Source organism: Passer domesticus, chromosome 27 (genome assembly GCF_036417665.1).
Source record: "Passer domesticus isolate bPasDom1 chromosome 27, bPasDom1.hap1, whole genome shotgun sequence".
In the NCBI taxonomy this organism is placed as follows: Eukaryota; Metazoa; Chordata; class Aves; order Passeriformes; family Passeridae; genus Passer; species Passer domesticus.
The window spans coordinates 1,470,040-1,494,145 of NC_087500.1; the positions used below are offsets into that span (position 1 = coordinate 1,470,040).

The 24,106-nt window shown below is 55.3% G+C and overlaps 1 protein-coding gene across 1 annotated transcript; it reads left to right on the forward strand.

Annotated features, from left to right (window-relative positions):
* The first annotated feature begins 5,458 nt into the window (after positions 1 to 5,458).
* Positions 5,459 to 23,293, forward strand: PSMD11 (proteasome 26S subunit, non-ATPase 11). The gene is made up of 14 exons (XM_064399781.1): positions 5,459 to 5,617; positions 7,201 to 7,302; positions 12,051 to 12,175; positions 14,299 to 14,370; positions 14,670 to 14,727; positions 16,558 to 16,752; positions 17,251 to 17,395; positions 17,632 to 17,692; positions 19,166 to 19,228; positions 19,801 to 19,926; positions 20,440 to 20,475; positions 21,763 to 21,814; positions 22,769 to 22,911; positions 23,027 to 23,293. The coding sequence occupies exons 1-13, from the start codon at positions 5,527 to 5,529 to the stop codon at positions 22,909 to 22,911; spliced, it is 1,269 nt and encodes a 422-aa protein (XP_064255851.1). The 5' UTR covers positions 5,459 to 5,526; the 3' UTR covers positions 23,027 to 23,293.
* Positions 23,294 to 24,106: the final 813 nt, after the last annotated feature.

Consider the following 24,106-nt stretch of genomic DNA (forward strand, 5'->3'; position numbering starts at 1 on the left):
AAGCCGAGTGAAGAGGGAGCAAACGCCAGCGGGTCGGGCCGTGTCCCCTGCCGGCCGTGCGGGGCCCTTTGATGTCCCCTAATGAGCCCAGCTCTGTTTTCACAGCTGCCACCGCCGCGGGAGTCAATTAACGCCCAAACCCGGGCCGGCCCCAGAGCACCCGCAGCTCATCACAGCAGTGCCACCAGTGCCACCAGTGCCACCAGTGCGCACTGGGCTCGTGCTCCTGGGGACGGGGACAGGAGTCAGCCGTGGGTGACAGCACTGGAATGTCCCAGCACAGGGACAGCCCCGGAGGTGAAACCACTGCAGGCAAGGGAGAGGAGGAGGGAGGAACTGGGAGAAGGACCCTGGGTCATGCGGTGTCCCCAGCACTGGTTGTCCCAGGCCGTGGTCGCTGCTGTCCACTGGTGCTGGCTGTCCTGTCCCCTGGCCCATGGGCTGTCCTGGCCACAGGCTCTCCTGTCCCCTTATCCATGGGCTCTCCTGTCCCCTGTCCCGCATGGGGGCTGTCCTCTCTGCTGGGGCTGTTCTGTCCCCTGTCCCCATGGCCCCCAGGTTCCCCTGTCCCCAGATTGTCCCTTTTTCAGCCCCGGCTCACAATTCCCTCAGGGCAGTGGGATCCATCTCCCCTGTCCCCTCCCCTGCCACCGCCCCCCTTGTCCCGGCCTCCAGCAGTGACACTGGGGTGGCAGAGGGAGGTGACAAGGGACATGTCTTTGCTACACTTCACGTGTTTCCATGATCTCTTGGCATGACAGGTCCTGAGACTTTGTGGGGACATCTCTGGCTGTCCCCACCTTCTGGCCCCGTGTGCCCTCACCCGCACGGGGACAGAGCCAGCAGTGACCCAAGGGACCAGCACCCAGTGGTGCCAGCGGCTGTCCCCGGCCGGCTGTCCCCGGCGCTGCAGCGGGGTCTGGCCGCGGCCGAGCTGAGCCCTGGCCGGGCGCCAGCGGGGACAGGCGGCCGGCGGCTGGATTCGGCTCTTAAAGGAGACGGAGCCGCGGACGGGAGCCGGCAGCTCGGGGGGCCCGGGCGGGGAGGGTCTGCCAAGGCGGGCACACAGTCCTGTCCCCGTGCCGCCATCCGGGCCAGCTGTGCGCGGCGGGGTGCGACCCATCCCCGTCACTGTCCCCAAGCCGGGTGGGACCCTGGCTCTGTACAGGGACACACCTGAGGGCTGGGGGAGTGAGGAATGTGGGGCCGCCTCCACACCCCAGAATTGTCCTGGAGAGCCTGGGGTCAGTGAATGACCCAATGAGTGTGTCACTCAGTGTCCTCCCCTCCCTTGGACACAGGGATGTGGGGCCCTGGCTCCATCCCAGCCCCACTCCTGCAGGGTAGGGGATGGATGGACACAGCTGGATGGACCCAGTCTCCATCCTGGGGAACTCCTGGAGAGCCTGGCGTGGATGGGCACAGCGTGGGTGGGCATGGGCTCCCATCTCCATTCTGGTGCACCGCCTGGAGAAGCTGGGATGGGTGAGAGTGGGACCCACCAACACCCAGGGCCTGTCCAGAGAGCGTTGGGTGGACAAGGGATGGATGGATGGATGGATGGACATGAATGGATGCACATGTGGGTGTGATGATGGAATGGATCCATAGGTGGATGTGAAGTGTGTAGACATGGAGTGGATGGACACCAATGGAACGAGTAGGCTCAGGATGGGTGGACACAGATGGGATGGGTGGGTGGACATGGATGGGTGGACATGGACGGTCGGACACGGTCTCCCCCAGCCCCCCAGAGCCCCGCCCTGCCCTGCAGGGCTCTGCCCGGGGCTGCCCTCGGCCACGCGGTTCCGCAGCTGCCCCGGCCGGGGAAGGGTCCGGCCGGGCCCGGGGGCTCCGGGGGAGGGGCTGCCCAGGGGGCCCGGAGGGGCTCGGGGGAGGGTCCGGGCGGGTGCGGGGGCGGCTCCGGAGGCGGCGGCGGCTCCGGGTGCGGGAATGTTTGTGCAGCTGGAGCCGATTATGGGGCGGGAGCGGGAGGGGGGAGGGGGGCGAGGGGGTCGCGTAAGGGGGAGAGGGATGTGCAGGGAGAGCGGAGCGTGTGCGCAGGGGGCTCCCCACCTGCGTGCAGCGTGTGTGGAGGGTCCCCAGGCACCCCCGTGCCCATGTGGGGTGCCACCCACTCTGACCTGTCCCGTCACAGGCACCCCGCGTGTGCCCCCGCCCACACGTGTGTGCAAGCCCCACACGCCAGGGACACGCCAGGGACACGCCAGGGACACGCGATCACACCCTTGGGCTGTGAGTGCCCCTCAGGGGCTGCGGGGTCACTCCCCCCACGCTGGGCATCCCCAGCCCGGCCCCAGCGCTCAGCCCTGGTTCCTGTGCTCACGCTCGGGGCCATGGTGGTCTAGAGGCCCTTGATTGTCCCTGCCCTGGATGGGTGAAGGAGCCACCGCTGCAGGGACCTTGGGGTGCCCCCTCATCTGTGCCCAGCTTGGCCCCCCTTATCCAGCTCTGATTGCCCCTCTGGAAATGGAACAGGGGAAACCTGGGAAAGAGAAAGGGGGGATGGCAACCCCAAAACAGAAAACTGGGAATGGCCCCCCATGGCACCTGGGGCCACCCTTTAGAGGACACCCCAAAACCCAGAATTCCCCCATCAGGGTTTAACCCCTGCACTGCCAGGACCATGACACTGCCTGCTTCCACTCCTTGTTTCCATTGCTTTTACCCCAAAACAACTGGCTCAGGTTGGTCAAATTATTCCCTTGGCCCAATCTCCTGCTTTTTATTAATTATTCATTATTTTTATTAGTTGTTGTTATTATTATTAATAAAGGGAAATAGATCACCCCCCAGCAAGGCACATGACCTGCTTGCCTTTGCCTGCCTCCTCTGGGAAGGGAGGGAGGGATGGATGGAGGAATGGATGGATGATGGATGGATGGTGGATGGATGGACAGACATGGATGGACAGACATGGATGGACAGGAATGGAGGGCTTGTGGATGGGTGGATGGATTGTGGATGGATGGATGGATGGATGGATGGATGGATGGATGGATGGATGGATGGACAGATGGATGATGGATGGATGGATGGATGGAGGAATGGATGGATGATGGATGATGGATGGATGGTGGATGGATGGATGGATGGATGGATGGATGGATGGACAGATGGATGATGGATGGATGGATGGATGGATGGAGGAATGGATGGATGATGGATGATGGATGGATGGATGGATGGATGGATGGATGGATGATGGATGGATGGATGATGGATGATGGATGGATGGTGGATGGATGGATGGATGATGGACGGATGATGGATGGATGGATGGATGGATGGATGGATGGATGGATGGATGGACGGATGGATGGATGGATGGATGGATGGATGGATGATGGATAGATGGACAGACATGGATGGACAGGGATGGATGGACAGGAATGGAGGGATTGTGGATGGGTGGATGGATTGTGGATGGATGGATGGATGGATGGATGTTGGATGGATTGTGGATGTGTGGATGATGGAGTTGGATGGACAGCAGAGTGTGTCTCTGCCTGCACTGCCCTCTGCCACCCCATGTGCCCACTGGGTTTTAGGGCTGAATGTGGGGTTCAAAACCTGTTTAATGTTCTCTTTTGGGGTGGGTTCATTAAATCCAGTGTAAATTAACTTCAGTGCCAGAGTGAGCAAACTCTCCAGAACGCCAAGATGTGCCTGGTGCACACAGGCTCCTGCTCATGGACCCCAAGGTTCACCCACAGGTTCCTGGCTTTTCCTTCATCACAATCCCTGTTCCATTACCTGCCCGAAGCCTCCTTTGGGGGCTTTAATGCATCACCGCCCCATTTCTGAGAGTTTTCTTACGTGGTATTTGGAGGAGCACAGGGCTGGGTCCATCCTGGTGCTGCAGGATCTGGCTGCCATCAGTGTGATGAGCTGGGGGGGGTGGCTGGGCCAGGTCTCAGAGCCAGGGATCCCACTGGCTGCTCCCTGGGCTTTTCCCCCTGCAGGGAGGCAGAGCAGGGGGTTGAACGGCCCCCTCAGCCCCCCAGTACCACACAGACACCCCTGACCCATGAAACATCACCTGCAGGGCACCAAAACGTGGCTGCTGAAGGGGGCATCGGTCACTGCTTCAGTGCCACCTCTCTGTGCCTGTCCCCAGGGCTGGCACCTCCTGGGGGACCCCACAGTGACATTGGGATCCCACAGTGACCTTGGGACCCCACAGTGACATTGGGATCCCACCGTGATCCCTCCTGGGGGATCCCACAGTGCCATGACTCCCCAGGGGCAGGGTTTGGGTTTTATTCCCCATTTAACAGAAAACTGACCCTTTCAGGGGTGGAGTTGGCCTTTCCAGTGGCAGAAAGGGGCTGCTCTGAGGGCTGCCAGTCCTGGCCTGCTGGGGACACAGGGGACAGGCTCGGCCCTGGGGGGTTTGGGGGCTCAGTGGGATTTGGGGGCTGTTTTCTGACCAGAGGAGGGTGCAAGGCCGGCTTGGCCCCCACCCTGTGCCCCTGCAGGAAAAGCGGCGGGAGGGGAGGGGTCGGCACTGGGAACGCAGCGGGAAGGGTCTGTCCCACCCAGTGCGGCCCGGGAGGGGCAGCGGGAGGGGGACAGGGTCCCCCTGTGGGGCCGGGGACAGGATCCTGCTGGGGCACAGGGACAGGATCCTGCTGGGGACACGGGGACAGGATCCTGCTGGGGACACGGGGACAGGATCCTGCTGGGGACACGGGGACAGGATCGTCCCCGGCACACAGGGACACGCTCCCTCACAGGTGCCCCGGCCCTGCTGTGCTCTCCGCCCTTCCCGACGCTGCCCGGGGCGCTCAGGGGTCGGTGGGGGTGCGGACCCTCGGGGACCCCAGCAGGACGCGGCCATCGGTGCCCCTCCGGCAGCGGGCCCGGCTGGGGGTGTTCCGGGCGGGCCCCGCCCCGGGCAGCCCCGCGGCTTTCCCGGTCCCCGGGGCTCCGCGGAGCTCCCGCTCGGGGCCCCCGGGCCCGGTGTCCCCCGCTCCCTGCCGGGCCGCCCGGCCACGCCCACCCAGCAACCACGCCCACAAATGACGACATCTCTTCACATAGACCACGCCCACCCCTCTGCCGGCTTCCCGCCTATTTAAAGGCCACGCCCCTTCACGGGACCACGCCCCCTCCGTGTCCCTCGCGCCCTTTGCCAGCCACGCCCCCAGCCAGAGCCACGTCCCCACCCAGACCCCTCCCAAGCCCCGCCCCTCTTACGTCATCGCCGCTTCCCCGCGCTCCCACTCTCGCCCCTTCCAGGCCACGCCCCCGCCCCAAGCCACGCCCACCCAACCGTCGAAGCGGCGCGTAAGGCCACGCCCCTTCCCGCGCCCCAACGGAAACCACGCCCCCTGCCCTCGGCGCAGGCGTCATTCAGCAGCCCCAGCCCCGCCCCCTCCGCAGTCCCCGCCCCTTCCGCCCCCGCGCGCCGGGACTGCAGTTCCCAGCATGCCGCGCGCGCGGAAGGGGCGTGGCCGCGGCGCCGCTTCCGTGCTGGCGGCGAGGCGGAGGGGCGGCAAGATGGCGGCGGCGGCGGTGCTGGAGCTGGAGCGCGCGCAGTCCCTGCTCTCCACCGACCGCGAGGCCTCCATCGGCATCCTGCACTCCATCGGTGAGCGCCGGCCCGCCGCCCGCGCCGCCCGCGCCCCGCCGCCGCCCGCGGCGCGCGGAGCCCCGCGCCGCCGCCGCTGCTGACTCACCGTGCGCGCCGGGCGGGAGCGCGGCCTGGGCCCGGCCCCGCGGCGCCGCACCGCGCCGGCACGGCACCGGCGGCGGCCCTCGCGCGTGGGGACACGGGCGGCAGCAGCCGTCGGTGCGGGGCGGAGCGGGGCCGCGCTCCGGGAGCCCGGCGGCGGGGCCGGTGCCCGGTGCGTGTCCGCGGAGCGCTCGGAGCGGCCCCGGAGCCGGGCCGGCCGCTCCTCCCCGTCCGGCTGGAGCGAGCCCGCCGGGCCGGCATCCCCGATCGGCGTGTGCGGGCCGTGCCCGTGCCGGTAGCGCGGCTGTCGGGGCTCTGGGTTCGGGCGCGGTGTCACGGCCCGGGCCCGCCGGTCCCCGGCCCGGGCTGCGCTGCCGCGGAGCGCTCGGGGCTGTGCAGGGGCTGGGGGGGCCCGCGGAGCTGCTGGGAGCAGCGGCGGTTCTGGGCTCCGCTGCCGTGCGGTGACCTCTGCGGAGAGGCTGTGACCCGCTGTCACCCCGCTGTCACCCCGCTGTCACCCCGCTGTCACCCCGCTGTCACCCCGCTGTCACCCCGCCGTGTCGGGGAAGCTTTCCGAGTGTCCCCGTAGGAGCTGGCGGTGCTGCCGGGCTCCGGGGCTGTTTCTGTCCGCGGTGTTTCGCTCGTTGCTCAGCAGGAGGTGCCGCTCTGGGGTCGGGCTCAGCCCCCGGTGTGGCCGGGGGCAGCAGGAGGGGCACAGGCAGTGTGCCTGTGGTGCTTTCCTCCTTTGGAGCAGGGTTCCCTCACTTTGGGTGGGGAGTTGAGGGGGTGAGAGCCACAGCTGCAGTTCCCCAGAGCCGGGGTTTTGGCTGTGTTTGTGTGGAGGTTGGAGCAGCTGCCTGTGCTGGGGTGGTGGCAGGGAGGGAAGGGCTCTGTGTGGTGGAGAATGGCATGGAGCTGTGCTGAGCACGCTGGGGTTGTGCTGCTGGCTGTCACTGGTCCCTTTATCTGCCTCAGAGCAGTCACACACAGAGCAGAGGTGGTGGCACTGCCAGGACTCAGCACTGGCAGAGGTGTGACACCACAGTGGGGAGGGGTGTACCCACCCCACTGGGCTTGTGCTGCACTTCATCCACGGGATCTCAGCTTGATGCACAAAGCAGCAACATCAGCAGTGCCAGAGTGGAGTGTCCACCCCAGAAATGCCATTAATGTCCCTTACTTGGCTCCAGTGTGCTCTGGTGTGTGGTGCTGTTCTCAGTGACACTGGCACAGCCAGACAAGCTGAGATTGTTCAAACCTGGAGCTGGAGTGAGCAGGGGGGTCTGTGGGCTGGTGAAGCCCCTGTGGAGCACAGACAGAGCACTGCAAACTTCCCTGCACTGCATTTCAACTTCCCAGACCTCTTGGGCCGGGCTGAGCTCCCTGGTGCCTGTTGGAGCAGCTCCTGCTCGGGGCACACATCCAGGAGCTGGGCAGCAGGGATAGTTTTCCACCTGAAGCACCACTAAAGGCAACTTTCCTGCTCTTTTTCTTCCCAGTGAAACGTGATGTCCAGGAAAACGATGAGGAAGCAGTGCAAGTCAAAGAGCAGAGCATCCTGGAGCTGGGGTCACTGCTGGCCAAGACTGGGCAGGCAGAAGGTGAGCCTGAAATCAGGAGTTGGGGTAACAGGCAGGAGATCCTGCAGCCACTGGATTTAGTCTCCTTGCTTAGTGGGATAGCTGGAAAAACAGCTTTTGGCAGGAAATGTTCTCTCAGAGACAGGACAGACTGAAAACCAGATAAAGAACATAAATATTGATCTGGTGTTGCTTGGCCCAGTGTTCCCAACAATGCACAGTTCAGTGTGTGGCCTTTGACATGGGGCTGTTTCAGTATGGCTGACTGAAGTTTCCTAAGTTCTGAGATGAGAGGTGTCTCCTGGTTGGTTTCAAATGGGAAAGTTTGTCCCATAAAATACTCCCTCACCAGCAGCTCCTCTCACAATCAATTGATTTATCTGCTGGCCATTACATCAGCAGCCCCTGTCCAGCTCTGCAGGGGACAGTCCCTCTATTGTGAGTGTGTGAGGGGACAGGGATGGAGTCAGTTTTCTGTTCAGTGATGATTTTGAGTCTGTTGCTGTCTCCTGTTTCCTGGAAAGCTCAAGGCAGCAGTTGGTTGTTGTGCACTCAGCAGTTTAGGGCTGTGCCTTTCCCCTGGAGCATTTCAGGACACTCTGTGTCCATGCCCAGCCTGTTCTGTGCTTGGGCTGCAGCCCTGCCAGTGGAAATGATTCCTTGCAAGTCTGGCATGGGTGGGGGAAGCACCCAGCAGCAGGTTCAGTCCCACCAGGCCTGACTTCAGAGGAGCACATGGGAAGTTCCTGAGGGCTCAGCCACGGCTCCAGGTCACAGTTTGTGTCTAGTTTGAAATGTCCCTTGGTGTCCCTCTGGGCTTGGGAAGCTGCTCTTGGGCTGGGCCAGGTCACTGCTCTGTGCTGGAATGAGCATCCCAGCCCTGGTCCCCCTGGGGATGGCACTTGGACAGGGCTGGGGACAGTGCTGGAAACAAAGCTGCTGTTCTTGTCACCTCACTCAGGTGCCCACCTCTGATTCCTGCTGGGGGCTGCTTTTAGGGGAACAACAAACCCTCCAGCCCAGGGTTTTCCTGCTCCTGCAGGACAGAGGAAGCTGCTGTGCAAGTGCCCCTTTCCTGGCTGAGGTCAGGAGCTCAGTGTGGCTGGCTGTGCTGTGCCAGTGCCCTTTGCACCCTGGTGTTTGCTCAGCAGAGATCACCAAACATGGCTGGGCCCTGCAGCAGGGGAGATGTGTGTGTTTGGGTGAAAAGGGGAAATCGGAGGCTCTCCAGGCCAGTGTGGATGTGCTGCTGGTGGGCAGAGTTCTCGTGGCCTCTACTGCTCTGCAGAGCTTGGGGCAGGATTGAGTTTAAGCTGAAGTTTGGCACAAGGATAAAGAGTTCCAGGGTTTTCCCAGAGAGTGGTGATTGATAGGTTTATTTTCTTTCAAGGGGAATGCTGAGGAATTGGAAGTAATGCTGTTAACTCCTCAAACTCAGGGCTGTGGGGGGGCAAACATGGAATGTATTTGTGGTCTGTTAAAGTACCACTGAACTGCAGAGTGAGTGTGTTCTGGAGGGAAGAAAATGGACTGAGTGTCATTCAGAAGCCGTTTGTGTGTGTGCAGCTGAGAGGGAGATCAGCAGGACCTGGAGGTGTATTCTGGAGTTGTGGAGCTGTGGGAAGGGCTTGGCCCTTCCCTCCTGTCAGCTTTCTGGGAAGGAGTGCCAGGTCAGGGCAGCAGCACCATCAGCAGGTACAGCTGCTCCCAGAGCCCCCAGTGCTGGGCACACACTGGGGTTTCATCCTCTGGCTTTCACTGCACAGGGTGTGGTTTTAGCCAGTGGAACTTCTTGGAGAGGTTTGAGGGGTTCCAGTGCCCAAAGAGGTGGTGGATACACTGTCCCTGGAGGTGGATATTGGAAGGAATTGTCCCCTGGGAGGGTGGGCAGGCCCTGGCACAGGTTATTCCATGGATGCTCCCTCCCTGGCAGTGCCCAAAGCCAGATGAACAGAGCTTGGAGCAGCCTGGGACAGTGGAAGGTGTCCCTGTCCATGGCAGGGCTGGCACTGGATGGGCCTTAAGATCCCTTCCAACCCAAACCATTCTGTGATTCTGACTACTGAACTGCAGCCTTTGTTTACAAAAATAACAATAATACAAGTGACCCCCTTCAATCCTTAATCTTCATCAAGCAGATAGACTTGTAGATTGATTACTTTTTTTGTGACAGTTCCAGGTTTTTATAGCATTTCCCAGAACTGTAGGGCTGGAATAAGTGGGATTGGGAATTTGGGTATGTGCAGTGTTAGCTGGTGGAAGCACTTCCCTGAGGATGAGCTGCAGGCTTCATTTTCCAGAGCTGCTGCTCATCACTCCTGCAGAGCTGTCAATCCCACCCCTTTACCAGGCATTGCATTTTCTTTAGAAAAATAAAATCCTAAAAATAGTTGATGGTTACGTTAGTAGGAGAGAGAAATTTCTGTGGGAACTTTGAGCCTGCCTGGCTGAGTGTGGAGTTTGCAGAATGCACAGCTGCATTCCAGCTGTTGACTTGGGATCTGCTTTCTGGGGAGTTCTGGGCAGCTCTGGAGCACATCAGTGAGATGATAAACAGTGCAGTGTGCTCCACTGGAGTTTTCCTTCTTTGTTCTGCAGTTCCTGTGGGAAAGAGTGTGTTGGGCACTGATCCCACTGGTCCTGAGGAGCTGCTGGAGGCAGGGATGCACAGGAGGAGGGCTCCTGGCAGTGCTTGGGAGCTGATGGGTCTTGGAGAGCCTCAATTAGATCCACCTTTCCCAGCTCCCAGATGCTGGAGAGGAGCTCTGTGCAGAGCTGCTGTGTTGGGTTGGCTGTGCTTGTTTGTTTGCTGTGTATGAGACCAAAGCATTTGCCTTGAATTAAAATGATTGGGATTTGCACCCAGGACTTGTACTGGAGATTAAATGAACCCCAGAGCTGGGTGGTGTGGGAAAAGTCATGGAGCAGCAGGTTCCTTGTGGAGTGAAAACTGCCTGCAGGTTGCAGTCTGAGGTGTGCAAGTAGCTGCACCTTAAGTGTAGAAAAAGCTGCCTGTTCATGCTCTGGCAGAGAGAAAATGAAACTTTTCTGGAGGCAGGTGTGGCAGTCAGAGCACTCTGTGGTGTTCTGGTTCTGAGTCCAGGTGTTTGCTGGGGTCAGGATCTCCTGCCCTGCAGTTTGGGAATTAAAGCTGAGGATCATACTTGAGTTAAATTCTGTTTGTCCTAAATCTGCACTTTGGGATGTTCAGAAACCTTCCAGGAGCTGGAGAGGGACTTGGACAGGGCACAGGGAATGGCTCCCACTGTCAGAGGGCAGGGCTGGATGGGAGATTGGGAATTGGGAATTGTTCCCTGGCAGGGTGGGCAGGCCCTGGCACAGGGTGCCCAGAGCAGCTGTGGCTGCCCCTGGATCCCTGGCAGTGCCCAAGGCCAGGCTGGATGGGGCTGGAGCAGCCTGGGACAGTGGGAGGTGTCCCTGCCATGGCAGGGGTGGCACTGGGTGGGATTTAAGGTCCCTTCCAACCCAAACCATTTTGGGATTCTGTGATCACTATGAGTGATTGGAAAAAGTGAGTTCCACCTATTAAGGGTGTGATAAATGATGTGTGTCAGGCTTGATTAAACTTAAAGTAAATAGGTTAAAAAAATCAAAAATATGAAGAATATTTTTTTAGGTATTAATAAGGTTGTTATAACAATTAGCATTAGCATTCTTTAGCATTACTTCTAAATGAAATACAGAAGAACCCTTGTTTACATTTGTTTTTATTGGAATCCTTCCAAACTGAAATTCTCCTGATACTCCTCCATATACTAATTGAAATAAAATTAGACTAATCTCTTATTTTAGTTTTGATTCAGTACCAGTTTGGTGTTGAAGATTTCTGAATTAGTCATTCCCAGCTTTGTTTTGCTTTTGCTTTTCTGTGGAACCTTGTAAACACAGTAGTGTGAGATCCACCTGATATTTGGGTGAGACTTGGAAATCTGGGGCAGAGAGCTGTGATTTCAGTGTGCAGCCCTGGTGCTGATGAGTCAGCACTGAACCCTGCCCCTGCAGGATCATCTTCCCAAACTGGGAGCAGCCCTGTCCAGGACCTCCCCAGAACCACGTGGTGTTTGTTGTAGGAGACTTTTCACTTGTGCTCTGCAGTTCCACCACGTCCAGCATTCCTTAGTGCTGGAGCTGCTGTGCTGTGACTGCCACATTCCTCTGCTCCCTGCCTATGACACTTCAGTGTTTCTCCATAAAAAAAAGACATTTCCTTTTTCCACCTCTTATAAAGACAGGTTTTATAAAGGTGAATTAATGAGGAGACTTAGAAGCAGAAATGTAGTTAAGTGAAGTTAGAGCTGATCAGATAAAGGTGGAGTTGGAGTGTAAAGGAACATGATTTTCCAGTGGTGGAGCACAATGTGGATCCAACATCCTGGGCTTGGCTAGGTGGGGCAGATCAAAGCATGAAACTGTGACTTAATAAAAACACACCTAAATGATAAACTCCCTCCCTGATTTTACAGAAAAATCTCCAAGCATTTAGCAGGTCCTTACATTTTGATGGTGAGGCAGTTAGAGCTGGTGGGAAGAGGGAGCTGCAGTGTCAGGCAGTGCTGGGGTGAGGCTGCAGCCCCCAGTCCCTGTGCAGTCCCTGTTTGCTCCAGGGCTCCCTGCAGGTGACATTTGTCACTCTGCTCTGTGGGTGATGCTGAAAAACCACCTGGGAAACGTTTGCTGTGACAAATCCTGCTCCAGCTGGGTGCAGCTCTTGGCTAGGGGGTTCATCTGATGTTTTGGGGTTTTTGCAGAGCTGGGAGGACTCCTGAAGTACGTGAGGCCCTTCCTGAACTCCATCAGCAAGGCCAAGGCCGCGCGCCTGGTGCGCTCCCTGCTCGACCTCTTCCTGGACATGGAGGCAGCCACAGGACAGGAGGTGAGGCTGCAGCAGGCTGGCTTTTCCTCAAAAGCCTGCAACACCATTATCTGACCTAGTTTGCTTCTCACTGAAGAATTATTCATGTCAGGAAGCAGAGTTTTAATGCATTTGGATGTATTTTATAAATAAAACATCAGATAATTGAATTTATAACCATGTTTTTCCTGCAGGTCTCTCCCTGCTGCAGTTTAGGAGTGATTCCCACCATGGGCATTTGTCTTAGATTCATGTTGCTTCTTCAAGTTGTGCCAGGGGAGGTTTAGATTGGATATTAGGGAAAATTCCTTTACTGAATGGGGTGTCCAGCCCTGGCACAGCTGCCCAGGGCAGTGGTGGAGTTCCCATCCCTGGAAGGGCTTAAAAGCCTGTGGGGGCTGTGTGTCCCTACCTGGGGACATGGGCCAGTGGAAGCCTTGGCAGTGCTGGGGGAATGGTTGGACTCTGATCTTAGAGGGCTTTTCCAGCCTCAGTGATTGTAGGAGCAGCATTGGGAGTATTTTGTAGTGATCAGTGTTGGGAATGTGTTCCCAGGGAGCTTGGAGCAGGAATGGTGGAGGTGGTGTGGGATGGCACAGAACTGGAGGAGCCACTGCTGGGGGACTCTCCAGGAGCTGGTCAGGGTGGCAGGGGGACACACCTGTGGTGGCTGTTTCACTGCACAGAGGCACAAAAGTTACTCCTGAAGCAGGAGTGGAAAGGGTTTGGCAGCTACCAGGTGTCAACTGCTTCAGTGGATGAGCTCCCCCAGCAGAAAAGCTGAGTTAGGATTCACTCCATTCTCATCAGCTCCGTAGGATACAGCTGTCTTAGTTTGTCTTTTTCCTTTTTTTTTTTTTTCCTAGTTTTGTTTTTTTTGGGGGGAGCAGGATAAGGACAGGAGCACCTTGGGAGTGCTTGCAGGCTGTGCTGGCACAGGAGGGGTCTGAGCAGCAGGTTAGGGACAAAAGCCACCTGAAACCTGCACTCTGGGACTGGCAGATTGCAGGCTGGAGAGGCTCTGCCATGCTGAGGGACAGGTGACATTCTCATTAGCCAAATTAGCACAAATTAGCCAAACTAGAACTGTCATCCTCTAGTGCAGGTTAGCCAGGCAATGTGCCTTGTTTGCTGCTCAGTCCTTGTGGCTCGTGGGTGAGGAATGGTGGCAGAGTGTTTTCCCCCTCTTTCTTTAGCAGACAAGGTCAGGGGAAATGGGGTGGGATGTTCAGGTGAGAAGGGAGGACTCCCAAAAGTGTCAGGAGAAAATGAGCAGCTACAGGCTTTTCTCAGGGTAATTTAGTGTGAAGGACAGCATTGAAGTGCAGTTGCAGAGGAGGATTGGGTTGGAGTAATGGTGATGAAAATAATAAAATGTCAGTCAAAACAGTCACTTTAGAGCATGTTCTGAAGCCAACCCCAAAACCTTAAGGAAAGATGACATTAACCTGTGAGATCCTTGATGCAGCAACCTCAAATCCTTTCAGAAATGTTCTGAGGATTGTCTGCTTCCTCATGGTAGCTCACATCCAGAATGCTCCCAGGAGCCCAGTAAAGCAGTGAAATTGGAGATTTCTCCAGCTCCTAATGCTCCAGCTATCACCCTGTAATAAATTGAGACTTCATAATGGCTTTTCATAAAATGTTCACATTTAATAAGCAGCGAGGAGGAGCTGACAAGGCCTGCAGTGTAGAGCTGCAATCCAGAGGTTTTGGGAAGAGCTATTCCTGAGCCTGGCACCACAGGATGACTTACTGTGTAATATTGGCCAGATGAGCTACAACAATACCTGAGGTGGAGCAGATCTGCTTTATGCATCAAGGGAGTCTCAGCCTGAAAAAGATGGGAAGATTGTGAGTTTCTTTGCTGTGCTTTGAAAGGATGGATGAGGCCCCCAAAGCAGAGCCCAGCACCTCTGCTGCTTTATTCAGATTTACTTGATCTATCTAGGCCCTAAAGCACATGGAACTTATTTTTCTTTATTGAAAATACACCATGACTGTGGGTTTAAACTCTGGGAAAGCATTACTGCCTACCCCAAATGCTTCCATTTGGCACCTCTGGTGTTATTGGGAGGCATTTGGGGTGGGCACTGACAAAGAAAATGTCTAAAATTTACTGATTCCTTTCTGCTCCCTTGAAGGTTGACCTGTGTTTAGAGTGTATTGAATGGGCCAAATCAGAGAAGAGGACTTTCCTTCGCCAGGCTCTGGAGGTAGGTGCCACATCCCAGACATGTGGAGCAGCATCATCATATTTAATACCTTTAAAAGTAGAGCACTTGTGTGCTCTTCAGATTTCTCTGTGTCAGGGGAGGGCATTAATTACACTGAAATATGTCCTTAAAAATGCAGGGTTTCACTCCTTGTGCAGGAGGCCTTGCACAACTGGACCACACAATGTGGCAAATACAGATTAATGTAGTGAAGTTTGTGCAGAGAAGAATATAAAACTTCATTTCACAAAGCAAATCTGTTCTGGTTTCCTCACAGCAGTTCCTTTTCTGTTCTGCAGGCAAGGCTGGTCTCTCTCTACTTCGACACCAAGAGGTACCAGGAAGCTCTGCAGCTAGGTGAGGCTCCACTAGGTGGTGGTAAATCTTTGCTTTTCATTTACTGCTGCCAAGGAAAGCAGTCACCTGTGTCCTGTTCCTTGAGAGGCTTTGCAGGATTTGGGGCTTAATTTCTCATTGCTGGTGCAGTTCTGGCACCTTCTGCTGTAGCTGGGTGATGACAGCTCTTAGAGGTGTCTTTGTTCTCACTGTTTCACCATCCTTACCCATCTCAGCTGGGCCTAAGGCCAGTTTGGCTGGGGCCTGGAGCAATCTGGGAGGTGTCCCTGCCCATTTGAGAGTGGAATGAGATGAGCTTTAATCCCATCCCACTCTGAGATTCTGTGATTTGTTCATTGCAGATAATTTTGGGAGCTGTATCCAGCTGAAGGCCACAGGTTTGGCTCCTGCTGAAATACTCTGCTGTGGTCACAGAGGCTGAAGGGAGAAAAGAGCTTTTTTTTTCAATTTGCTCAAACACAGCCCCAGTAAAACCAGGAAATGGCAAAACCTCTGTGGGTGTCATTAGCCAAGGTCTTGGGGAGGCTTTAAGAATTTGCCCCTGCACCACCCAAGGGATGGAAATGAACCAGTGAACTCCTGCTCTGCCTCAAAGCAGAATAAAGCAGGGCCTCTTACAGCTCCCCTGGTGCTTTTAAAATGCTCATTTTGCAAATGACTGCAGTGCTGTAAGTGAGGCTTAAGCTGTAATTGAGATTTAAGGTTCAAGTGAGGTTTAAGCTGTCAGTGAGGTTTAAGCTGTGAGGTTTAAGCTGTCTGAGGGGTGTTTGCACAGCCTGCTCTGCCAGGGCTGAGGGGCAGCTGCATGGACACAGCCTGAACTGCTCACCTGAGACCCAGAACCTCTTAACCTGTGTGGTGGCACGAGGCTGTGTCATGTCCAGAATCCCCTGGGTGGCATGCATCTCAACAGAATGTTCATGGAATTCAGGATGGAATTAGAACTCATTTGCATAGGGATAGGTAATGAACTCGGGTTTAAACTGATCAGAGGGCACACTCCAGAGCTGTGCTTAATTAATTGAATCCCTTGGCTGCTGGTGGGACAGCCTGGGGAGCTGGGAAGGTCTGTACCTGCAGGGCAGGCTCTGGTGCTCTGTCAGGACGTCAGTGTTGTGCACAGCATTCCTGTGTGGCTGAGGAGGGGCTGTGGCCATGGGGAGTAGGTGCAGGCAGAGTCTCAGGGATGTTTCCAGGGAGAATCTGTTTGTTTCTGCCCAGTTCTGCAGTTTCACCTCTGGTTACCAGCTCCTGAGCACAGCAAGGGAGGAGGAGGATTTTGTCTCTGCTCACCCTAAATTACCTCCTCAGTGGGGGAAAGAAGGAGACAAGGACTGCTCATTCTGTCCTCACAAGGCTGTGATGTGGCAGCTTGTCCTGGCATTTCCTAGGCTGTCCCTTCCTGCCTCCTAAATCTGACCTGCAGATGTCCTGTGTGAAATCCTTCCTGCTTCATCCCACATTCTCAGGAGTTTCTTGAGAATGCTCCATGCTGCCAAGGGGGCAGTTGTGCAGCAGAGGGAAATCACCAGGGCATGGGTGCCAGAGTGACCATCCCAGCTGCCCAGCCCCTCCAGGGCACTGTGCTGCCCACACCCCACCTCTGACACAAAACTACTTCATCCTCCTGCTGTGGACTGACACTGTCCCACCATTATTCCTCTGCCTTGCTTTTTCCTGGAAGGACATGTTGTGTGAGCCTCCCTGAAAGCCCTGGCTGCTGGGGGAGGACAGATGGCCCCTGGAGAAGCTTTGTGTGGAGCTTTTGGGGGTGCTTTGTGTGGGTGCTGGTGCAGAGCAGCTCACAGTCCTGTCCTTGCCCTCTGCCAGGCTCCCAGCTGCTTCGGGAGTTGAAGAAGATGGATGACAAGGCACTGCTGGTGGAAGTGCAGCTCCTAGAGAGCAAGACTTACCACGCCCTGAGCAATCTGCCAAAAGCAAGAGCAGCCTTAACCTCGGCCCGGACTACAGCCAATGCCATCTACTGTCCCCCCAAGCTGCAGGCAGCGCTGGACATGCAGTCAGGTGAGGCCTCCAGGAGCAGGACAGCGCCCAGGGCTCGCCCTGACACATCAGTGTGTGACACTTGTGTTGTCTGAGAGAATCGTGGCAAGTGGTGCTTGGTGGGGCCTCAGGACAGCAGCAGTTCTGCCTCAGGTGGCATCAGCTGCAGTGGCATTGTTCCTGACACTGGTGGTTTCAGCCCACTTTTGAAAGCTGCCAGTGCTGGAGGGTCCATAAGCTCCCCAGGTACTGCAGTTCCAGCCTCACACTGTGCTCCTGTTCCATTACACATTGTTCCTGACCCAGTTTACAGGAACTCACCTGAAGTGCCCCAAGCTTGTCTGTCTAAAAATGTCCTTGTAAGAGAGGGTGTGGATTTTCTCGTGATGGACATGAGGCAAGGGGGGCAGAGGAGGAAAGGTTTCTCCTCACTGAAGTCATAGATACAGCACTGAACAACCAAATTATTCTGTCCTCTGCCAGTCATGCTCAGAATTAACCTGTTTGTGCCTCTCCCAGGTATTATCCACGCAGCAGAAGAGAAGGACTGGAAAACAGCCTATTCATATTTTTATGAGGCATTTGAGGGCAATGATTCCATTGACAACCCCAAAGCCATCACTGCTCTGAAATACATGCTGCTGTGCAAAATCATGCTCAACAGGTAGGTGGCAGATGGTTCTGGGAAGAACTTCCTGCATTTCCAGGGAAGGGCTTTTTGTTGATGGGACTCTGAACTAATGGGCTCAAGCAGTGGCTTTGTCACCTGATCAGTGCTCCTGATGTGGTGAGATTTGGGTTATAGTCCTGTGCTGTCAGTTGGGGGTTTTTGAGGTGCTCTGGGGTTTAAGCTGACTGTGTTCCTGTATAAATGCTCTGCTCCCTTCCCTCTGTCTGCAGCCCAGAAGATGTTCAAGCATTAGTGAGTGGGAAGCTTGCTCTGCGGTATGCAGGAAGACAGGTACAGAAACTTAACCCTTTCTATCTACCTCTTACCTCAGTGCTGGCTTGTTCTTCTTGTCAAACACTTTGCCCTTTTCATACCAAAATACCCATCTCTCCTGAGTGTCCTGAACGAGGTCCAGAACTGATTGAATTACCACGAGTCATTGCCAGAAGTCAGTTGCCTTCAAAGGGTTTTACAGTGATTTTCACAACATGAGAATTTGGGCTGCTTGCTTCCTTTTCCCTTTTTTCTCCTTCCTGCTTTTCTTCATCAGCTACAAACTGCCTGATGCCATCAGGTCCTTGTCTCCCTGCTCTCAGCAGCTGCTGCAGTGTTTAAATCTGAGTTGCTGCTTTTACTTCATTGTAGCCAGTCCTGAGAATCCATTCCTGGCAGTGCAGCTCAGCAGGTGGAGGCCTGGGTGGCTGTGAGGGGGGAGCCAGGCAGTCAGGGAGGTGTGAAATCCCCTGCTTGTTCTGCCATGTGAGCCTGCCAGGCAGAGAAGGCCACCCTTGAGCTCAGGACTGCTTGTAGAAGGTGCAGGGCCCACTCCAGGTGTGCCAGGGGCCGGGCCAGGCTGGGATCCTGCTGCCCTCAGGGGCTGTGCTCAGCCTGGCCTTTGCTGCTCCCCTGCCCTCAGGGGATTGGGAATTAGAGCTCAGTGAGCAAAGTGTGACGTGGGGATATCCCTCCTGGATCAGGAAGGGCAGCCCCAATCCTACCTCATCCCTTTGCCCTGAGTGGCAGCTGGGGCAGGGGATCCTGGCTGTGCCCACACTGTGCTTTGAGCCAGCCCTGACCAGCAGTGCTTGCTGGGGGAGCAGGGAGAGAGCAGCCCTGGGGCAATCCTGGAATATCCCCAGCTGGAAAGGACCACAAGGATCCAGTCCAGCTCCTGGCTCTGCGCAGGGCAGTCCCAAAAGAGGGGGCAGCAGAAGCCTGGGCTTTGTGCACCAGAGGCTGTCCTTGTCCTGTCCCCCCTCCTTGGGCTCTGTTCTGCTGTTCCCTGCTGGGGAGGGTGTAAATGGGCTTGTTTGGGGATGAGGCTTTTGCTTCATTTCAGCAGTTGTGGGGTGTAGAGAAGACTCATCCCTGATCCTGTCTGTGGTGGGGTGTCCACAGGAGCTGCTGCCCTGCCCCTGTCATTCAGCAGAGGAGTGGCTGTGCTGGAGGGCCCAGAATGGCCATGTTGATTAAGCAAGTGCCAAAACGTGCACTTCCCTTAAAAGCAGCATCCATCTCACTCCCAGCCTGCAGCTGGTGCTGTCAGACCCGGGTGTTTGTCCCTCTGGAGATGTTTCAGGTCATGCCCTGCAGCTGCCTGGCTTCTGCTCCCCTCAGCAGCTGCTCTCCCTCTGCCCGTGGCAGTGACAAGGAACATTCCTGCTCTGCTGTTTAAGCACGTTCCCAGGGTACTGCAGTTGGCATATTCACCCTGAGAGGAGAATCCAGAAGAAAATAACCTCCTCTGGTTTTCTTTCCCCACAGACAGAAGCACTAAAATGTGTGGCACAGGCCAGCAAGAACCGGTCGCTGGCAGACTTTGAAAAGGTGAGTCAGGGACACATAAGGTGGGCCCTGGCTGGGCAAAAACCAGTCAGAAATGCCAGGTTTGGAATGTTGTAGAAGCTGTTACATCCCACAGCAGGAAACCATGGAAACATTGATAGAAAGCAACAGTGCATCAAGAAATACCCCCCAACAATCAACTGGTTGCGTTTTCAGTGCGTGGGGGGTAAACTTGCTTGAACCCAGTTTTTTTCCTTTTTGCCTTTTTTTTTTTTTTTCCTCTTTTTGGAGAGCCAAATCAGAAGCAGTTTTCCTTTAGGTGCTGTTCACTGGGATGTGTATCTTCCTAAAATTTTTCCTGGTTTCAGCAGGAATGCTGCAGAGCTCAGGGAGAGGATTCCCATGCCAGGGTCCAGTCCTGTCTGCTCTGGGGCTCTGAGCTCCTGCAGGGTGGAGATAAAAGGAAAGGCTGCTGGACTGTTGTGACCTGCTGGCTTTTAGCTAAATTAGGGATTGGATTAACCATGGGGCTGGGCTGGGAGGGGATCTCATCCTCAGAGGACCTTGAGGAGCTGTTGCTACAGGAATTATTTCCTCCCACCGTGTCCCCACAGGCTCTGACAGACTACAAGGTGGAGCTCAGGGACGACCCCATCATAAACACTCACCTGGCCAAGCTCTATGATAATTTATTGGAACAGAACCTGATCAGAGTCATTGAACCCTTCTCCAGAGTACAGGTAAATGTTTCCAGCAGCACTGGAGGGGCTGGTCCCTCTGTGTCTGCTGCTGGGGGTGAGGGGATTGTTCCCATATGAACATTTCTGAGCTGCTCAGCACTTTCAGAGCTCAGGGTTCATCCTGTTAAAATTATAAGGAGAGGGCAGAGGGGACCTTTGGAAAACCACATTCCAGAGTCATTGTCCTTTCCACCTGTTTCTCTCGTGCTCCCTGCAAGGTGACTGGCTTTTAACCCTGAAGGTGACAGCATTTGGCTTTGAAGGCCTCTGTGCCAGTCTTGGAGGGGAGATTTCACCTTTGAAAGAGGAAATGGCTTTAGGGGTTCAGTCCATCTTAGTTAAAATCAGATGTGAGACCTGAAGCTGAAGAGAGGAGAAAGGTACTATTTAAAGGAGATATTTAGGCCAGGGCATTTCCAGGCCCTTGAGCAGTTCCATGGAAGAACCCGAAACCTCTGGGTTGTGTGTCCAAAGTGAAGCTAAAGATTAACTGAATGTTGGTCTTTCTTTTAGATTGAACACATATCCAGCCTCATCAAGCTCTCAAAGGTAAGAACCTCACCAGAAATCAGTGCCCATAACACGCTGATGTGTTCAGGGGGCAGAGGAGTTGGGCTTAAATGGCATTTGTCACTGGGAACTGAACATGGAGGGTGACAGATGAGATCCATAGCATTTCCAGGCAAATCTCACCCTTGGGAACTAAACTCTGACACAGGCAGCTCCTGGGAGGCATCAAGGCTTCCTGTGCTCCAGACTTTGCTGTGCTGTGCCCTTCCCCTGTGGGTTTTGCTCCCTGTCTTGGCTCTTGCTCTTTATTGGAGGCAGATTTTCCTCTGCTCTGTCGTGACCAGCTCAGTCTTCCCCCGTGCCCTGTGTTTAATCCCCTGAGTGTTCCCAGGGGAACCTTACTGAGACCCTTAAGATGCAGGATCCAGCTAATCATCCTGCAGTGGCATTAGGGATGTGTCTGTCACACTGACTATGCAGTAACTGCTTTACAGATAATCCCAGACAGATTCAGTTTTAGGAAAAGCCACTGTAATCCCAGCCAGTTGCACCCCAGTGCTGTTGTCTTGTACTGGCATTAAGGCCAGAGGTTGGGAAGTGAGCTGAGCTCAGCCTTTGTGGTCACAGAATCACTGAATCATTCAGGTTGGAAAAGGCCTCTGAGATCACTGAGTCCAGATATTCCCCCAGCACTGCCAAAACCACCCATGTCCCCAAGTGCCACATCCACAAATCTATGAGATCTGGTGATTTCACCTCAGCCCTGGGCTGGACAATGCTTTCCATGAAGAAATTTTCCCTAATACCCAACCTAAACCTCCCCTGGCACACAGTCTGCACCCAGCTTGTGGTGTTTAACACATCCTTAATATTCAGGCTAAAAGCTGCTCTGTGCCCCTCTGCCCAGAGAGGAGCTGCCTCCTGTGGGCCTTCCTGCTGCTGGGCAGGAGCAGGGTGGATTAAACAGAACTTGGCCAAGTTCTGTTTATTATTCTATTAAATAGAATAGAACTTGGTCATTCTTGTCTAAATCCTTGCTGAACTGAGTTAGAAAGTTCCAGAACCCTCACAGGTAAAGCCTGTGCGAAGTGACAGCTACAGTGTCACCTGTGGGCCAAGGGACACCCTGCTGCTCCCTCATTAACAGCTGCTCTCTAATTTCCTGAGGTATCTGCAGCAGGTGGTGGTGTCCAAGCCAGGCTCAGGGAGGAGCAGCTGCTGCTGGGCAGTGCTCGTGTCCCACCAGGCCTGTCAAGGGTGCAGCAGTAAAATTCATGTGGTTTTATGTGTTCTGGGAGACTTTTAATTTTTCTGCTTCACTTTCAGGCTGAGGTAGAAAGGAAACTGTCACAGATGATCTTGGACAAGAAGTTTCATGGTGAGTCTGCATCCCTCAGCTCTGACTGCCCCGTGTTTGCTGTCACGAGCTGTGGCTGTCCCTTCCTCCTCTGAACCTGGGGTCCTGCTCAGGCAGCAGGAGTGCAGGTGACAGTCAGGAGTGACAGGAATGCTGTTCCTGCTGCTCCTTTGGAGGGGACAGTCAGGAGTGACAGGAATGCTGTTCCTGCTGCTCCTTTGGAGGGGACAGTCAGGAGTGACAGGAATGCTGGTCCTGCTGCTCCTTTGGAGGGGACAGTCAGGCTCCTCCTGCTGTTCCATCTGCCTTCCTTAACCCGAGGGTTAATTTCAGAAATGCTGTTGGTCCCTCTTGCTGTGACAGCATCCAGGGACAGCGTGGGACCCCCAGCTGGGCTGTCTGGCCAGGGTGGGCTCTCCCTCCTGGGGCTGCCCAGGGCTGTGCTCACCTTTCCCAGCTGTTTGTCCGGAGTGTTCCGTGGGGATGCCCCATGGCCCAGTGGGGTGCTGTGGCTTGGCTGGGCCCACAGCAGGCTGCTGCCCCAATAACCCTGAGGAACCAGCTGTGCCCTTGGCTCTGTGGTCCCTGGGTGTGGCTGAGCCAGGGGAATGCCTGGGGGCAGCGTTGGGCACAGAGCACTGTGGGGGGACAGAGCCCACCTGGCACCTGGGCACAGCTGCAGGATAAACCAGCTGTGCTGAGCCATCCTGCTGGGCACAGGGCCTGAGGAGCAGGGAGGTGGTGGGGAATGGGCAGCAATGCTCATCTCCTGGGTGGCTTCTCAGCTGTTCTCTGGGATGTATTTTTTTCTGGGAATGCTGAAGCAGTCCTGACCAAAATCAGCCAGTCCAGCCCAACACGTGAGCCCTTCCCAAACCCTGCAGAGCTGATTGGGTGTTCCTGGGGTAGATCCCTAAATTCCTGGTGTCTGGAAGCATTGAGCATCCCAGTGCTCACAGCAGCTTGTGCCCACAGGAATCCTTGACCAGGGCGAGGGTGTCCTGATCATCTTCGACGAACCCCCCGTAGACAAAACTTACGAGGCTGCCCTCGAGACGATTCAGAACATGAGCAAAGTAGTGGATTCGCTCTACAACAAAGCCAAGAAGTTGACATAGGTGAGTGGGGCCTCCCTGGGGGCCGCAGAGCTCCGGGGTCGCTGCCGGCCCCGCCGTGTCCCCGAGCCTCGTTCCCTCTCCTGTCGAGTGACGGGGCTCTGTTTTCTCTTTGCAGAGTTGAATTTGCTAGCTGTCATTTGGAGAGTGTGTGTGACAGGAGAGTGAAACCTTTGGGAAAATGTTAGGAGACTTTTTTTTTTTCTTCTTTGTTCTACTTTTCGCTCGGAAAGTTTTTAAACTTCCTCATCCGGTGCATCTTGTATTCCAGACGATGCGTGTTCCAGTTTCCATGTAATCTTTACTGGCCGAACTTTGTATCTGGGGGGGGAATATTGTTTAAACAAAGAGGGTATTCTAAATAAAAGGAAAAAGGCTTACACTACCTAAACATGTGCTTTCCACTTCCTGAGGGACGGCAGAGTTCAGCAGGGACAGCGTTTTGTTACCAGTAGGTGCCCAAAACCAGTTTGTTTCATCTGCTCCGCCCTGAAATCGGAGATGTGCTGGCGGTGTCTGAGCAGCCAACTCGATTCCATTTGTACTGAACCAAACAAACCCCAAATGTACAGACTGCTGGTTTCTTTTCCATCCTCAAGGCCTCCGACCCCCTGGCAGCGGCTCCGCGATGATTTCCCTGCGGGCTGGAGCCGGCGGCGCGGCCCCGGGCGGAGGGGACGGCGCATTTCCCCGGAGCCTGACTTGCATGCTCTTGTTTGCAGATAGACTTAGATTTTCAATGTGTCCCCCTCCCCACCTGCGCTGGCAGGAGGAGCAGGTGGCCGGGGCTGCCTCCAGCTGTGCCTCTGCTGCAGCAGCGCTGAGCTCTGGTTCCCCAGCGAGGTGGGACAGCCCAGTGGGAGCTTCCTCCTCGCTCCCAAAGCCCCGGGGGCGGAGCATGGTGTGTTCCAGCATGTTCCATTTTCTGGTGAGGTTTCCAGTAAGTTTTAACGCCATTTGGGCAGTGTAAGCTTCTGCATCTCTGTCCTGCTCATCTTTATTTTTCCTTTCCCCTCTGTCTCGATTTCCTTCTTCACGTTTTTCTTACAAAATTTATATTTTGTAAAAGGATTCTGTTTTATCAGGAAATATTTTGCCTTCATGCTGACTCTTAGACTGGCTGATTTTTCCCCTTTCTGTTCACATTTTGACCTCTCCGACCTTATATTTTATTTTATTTTATTTTATTATTCTTGAT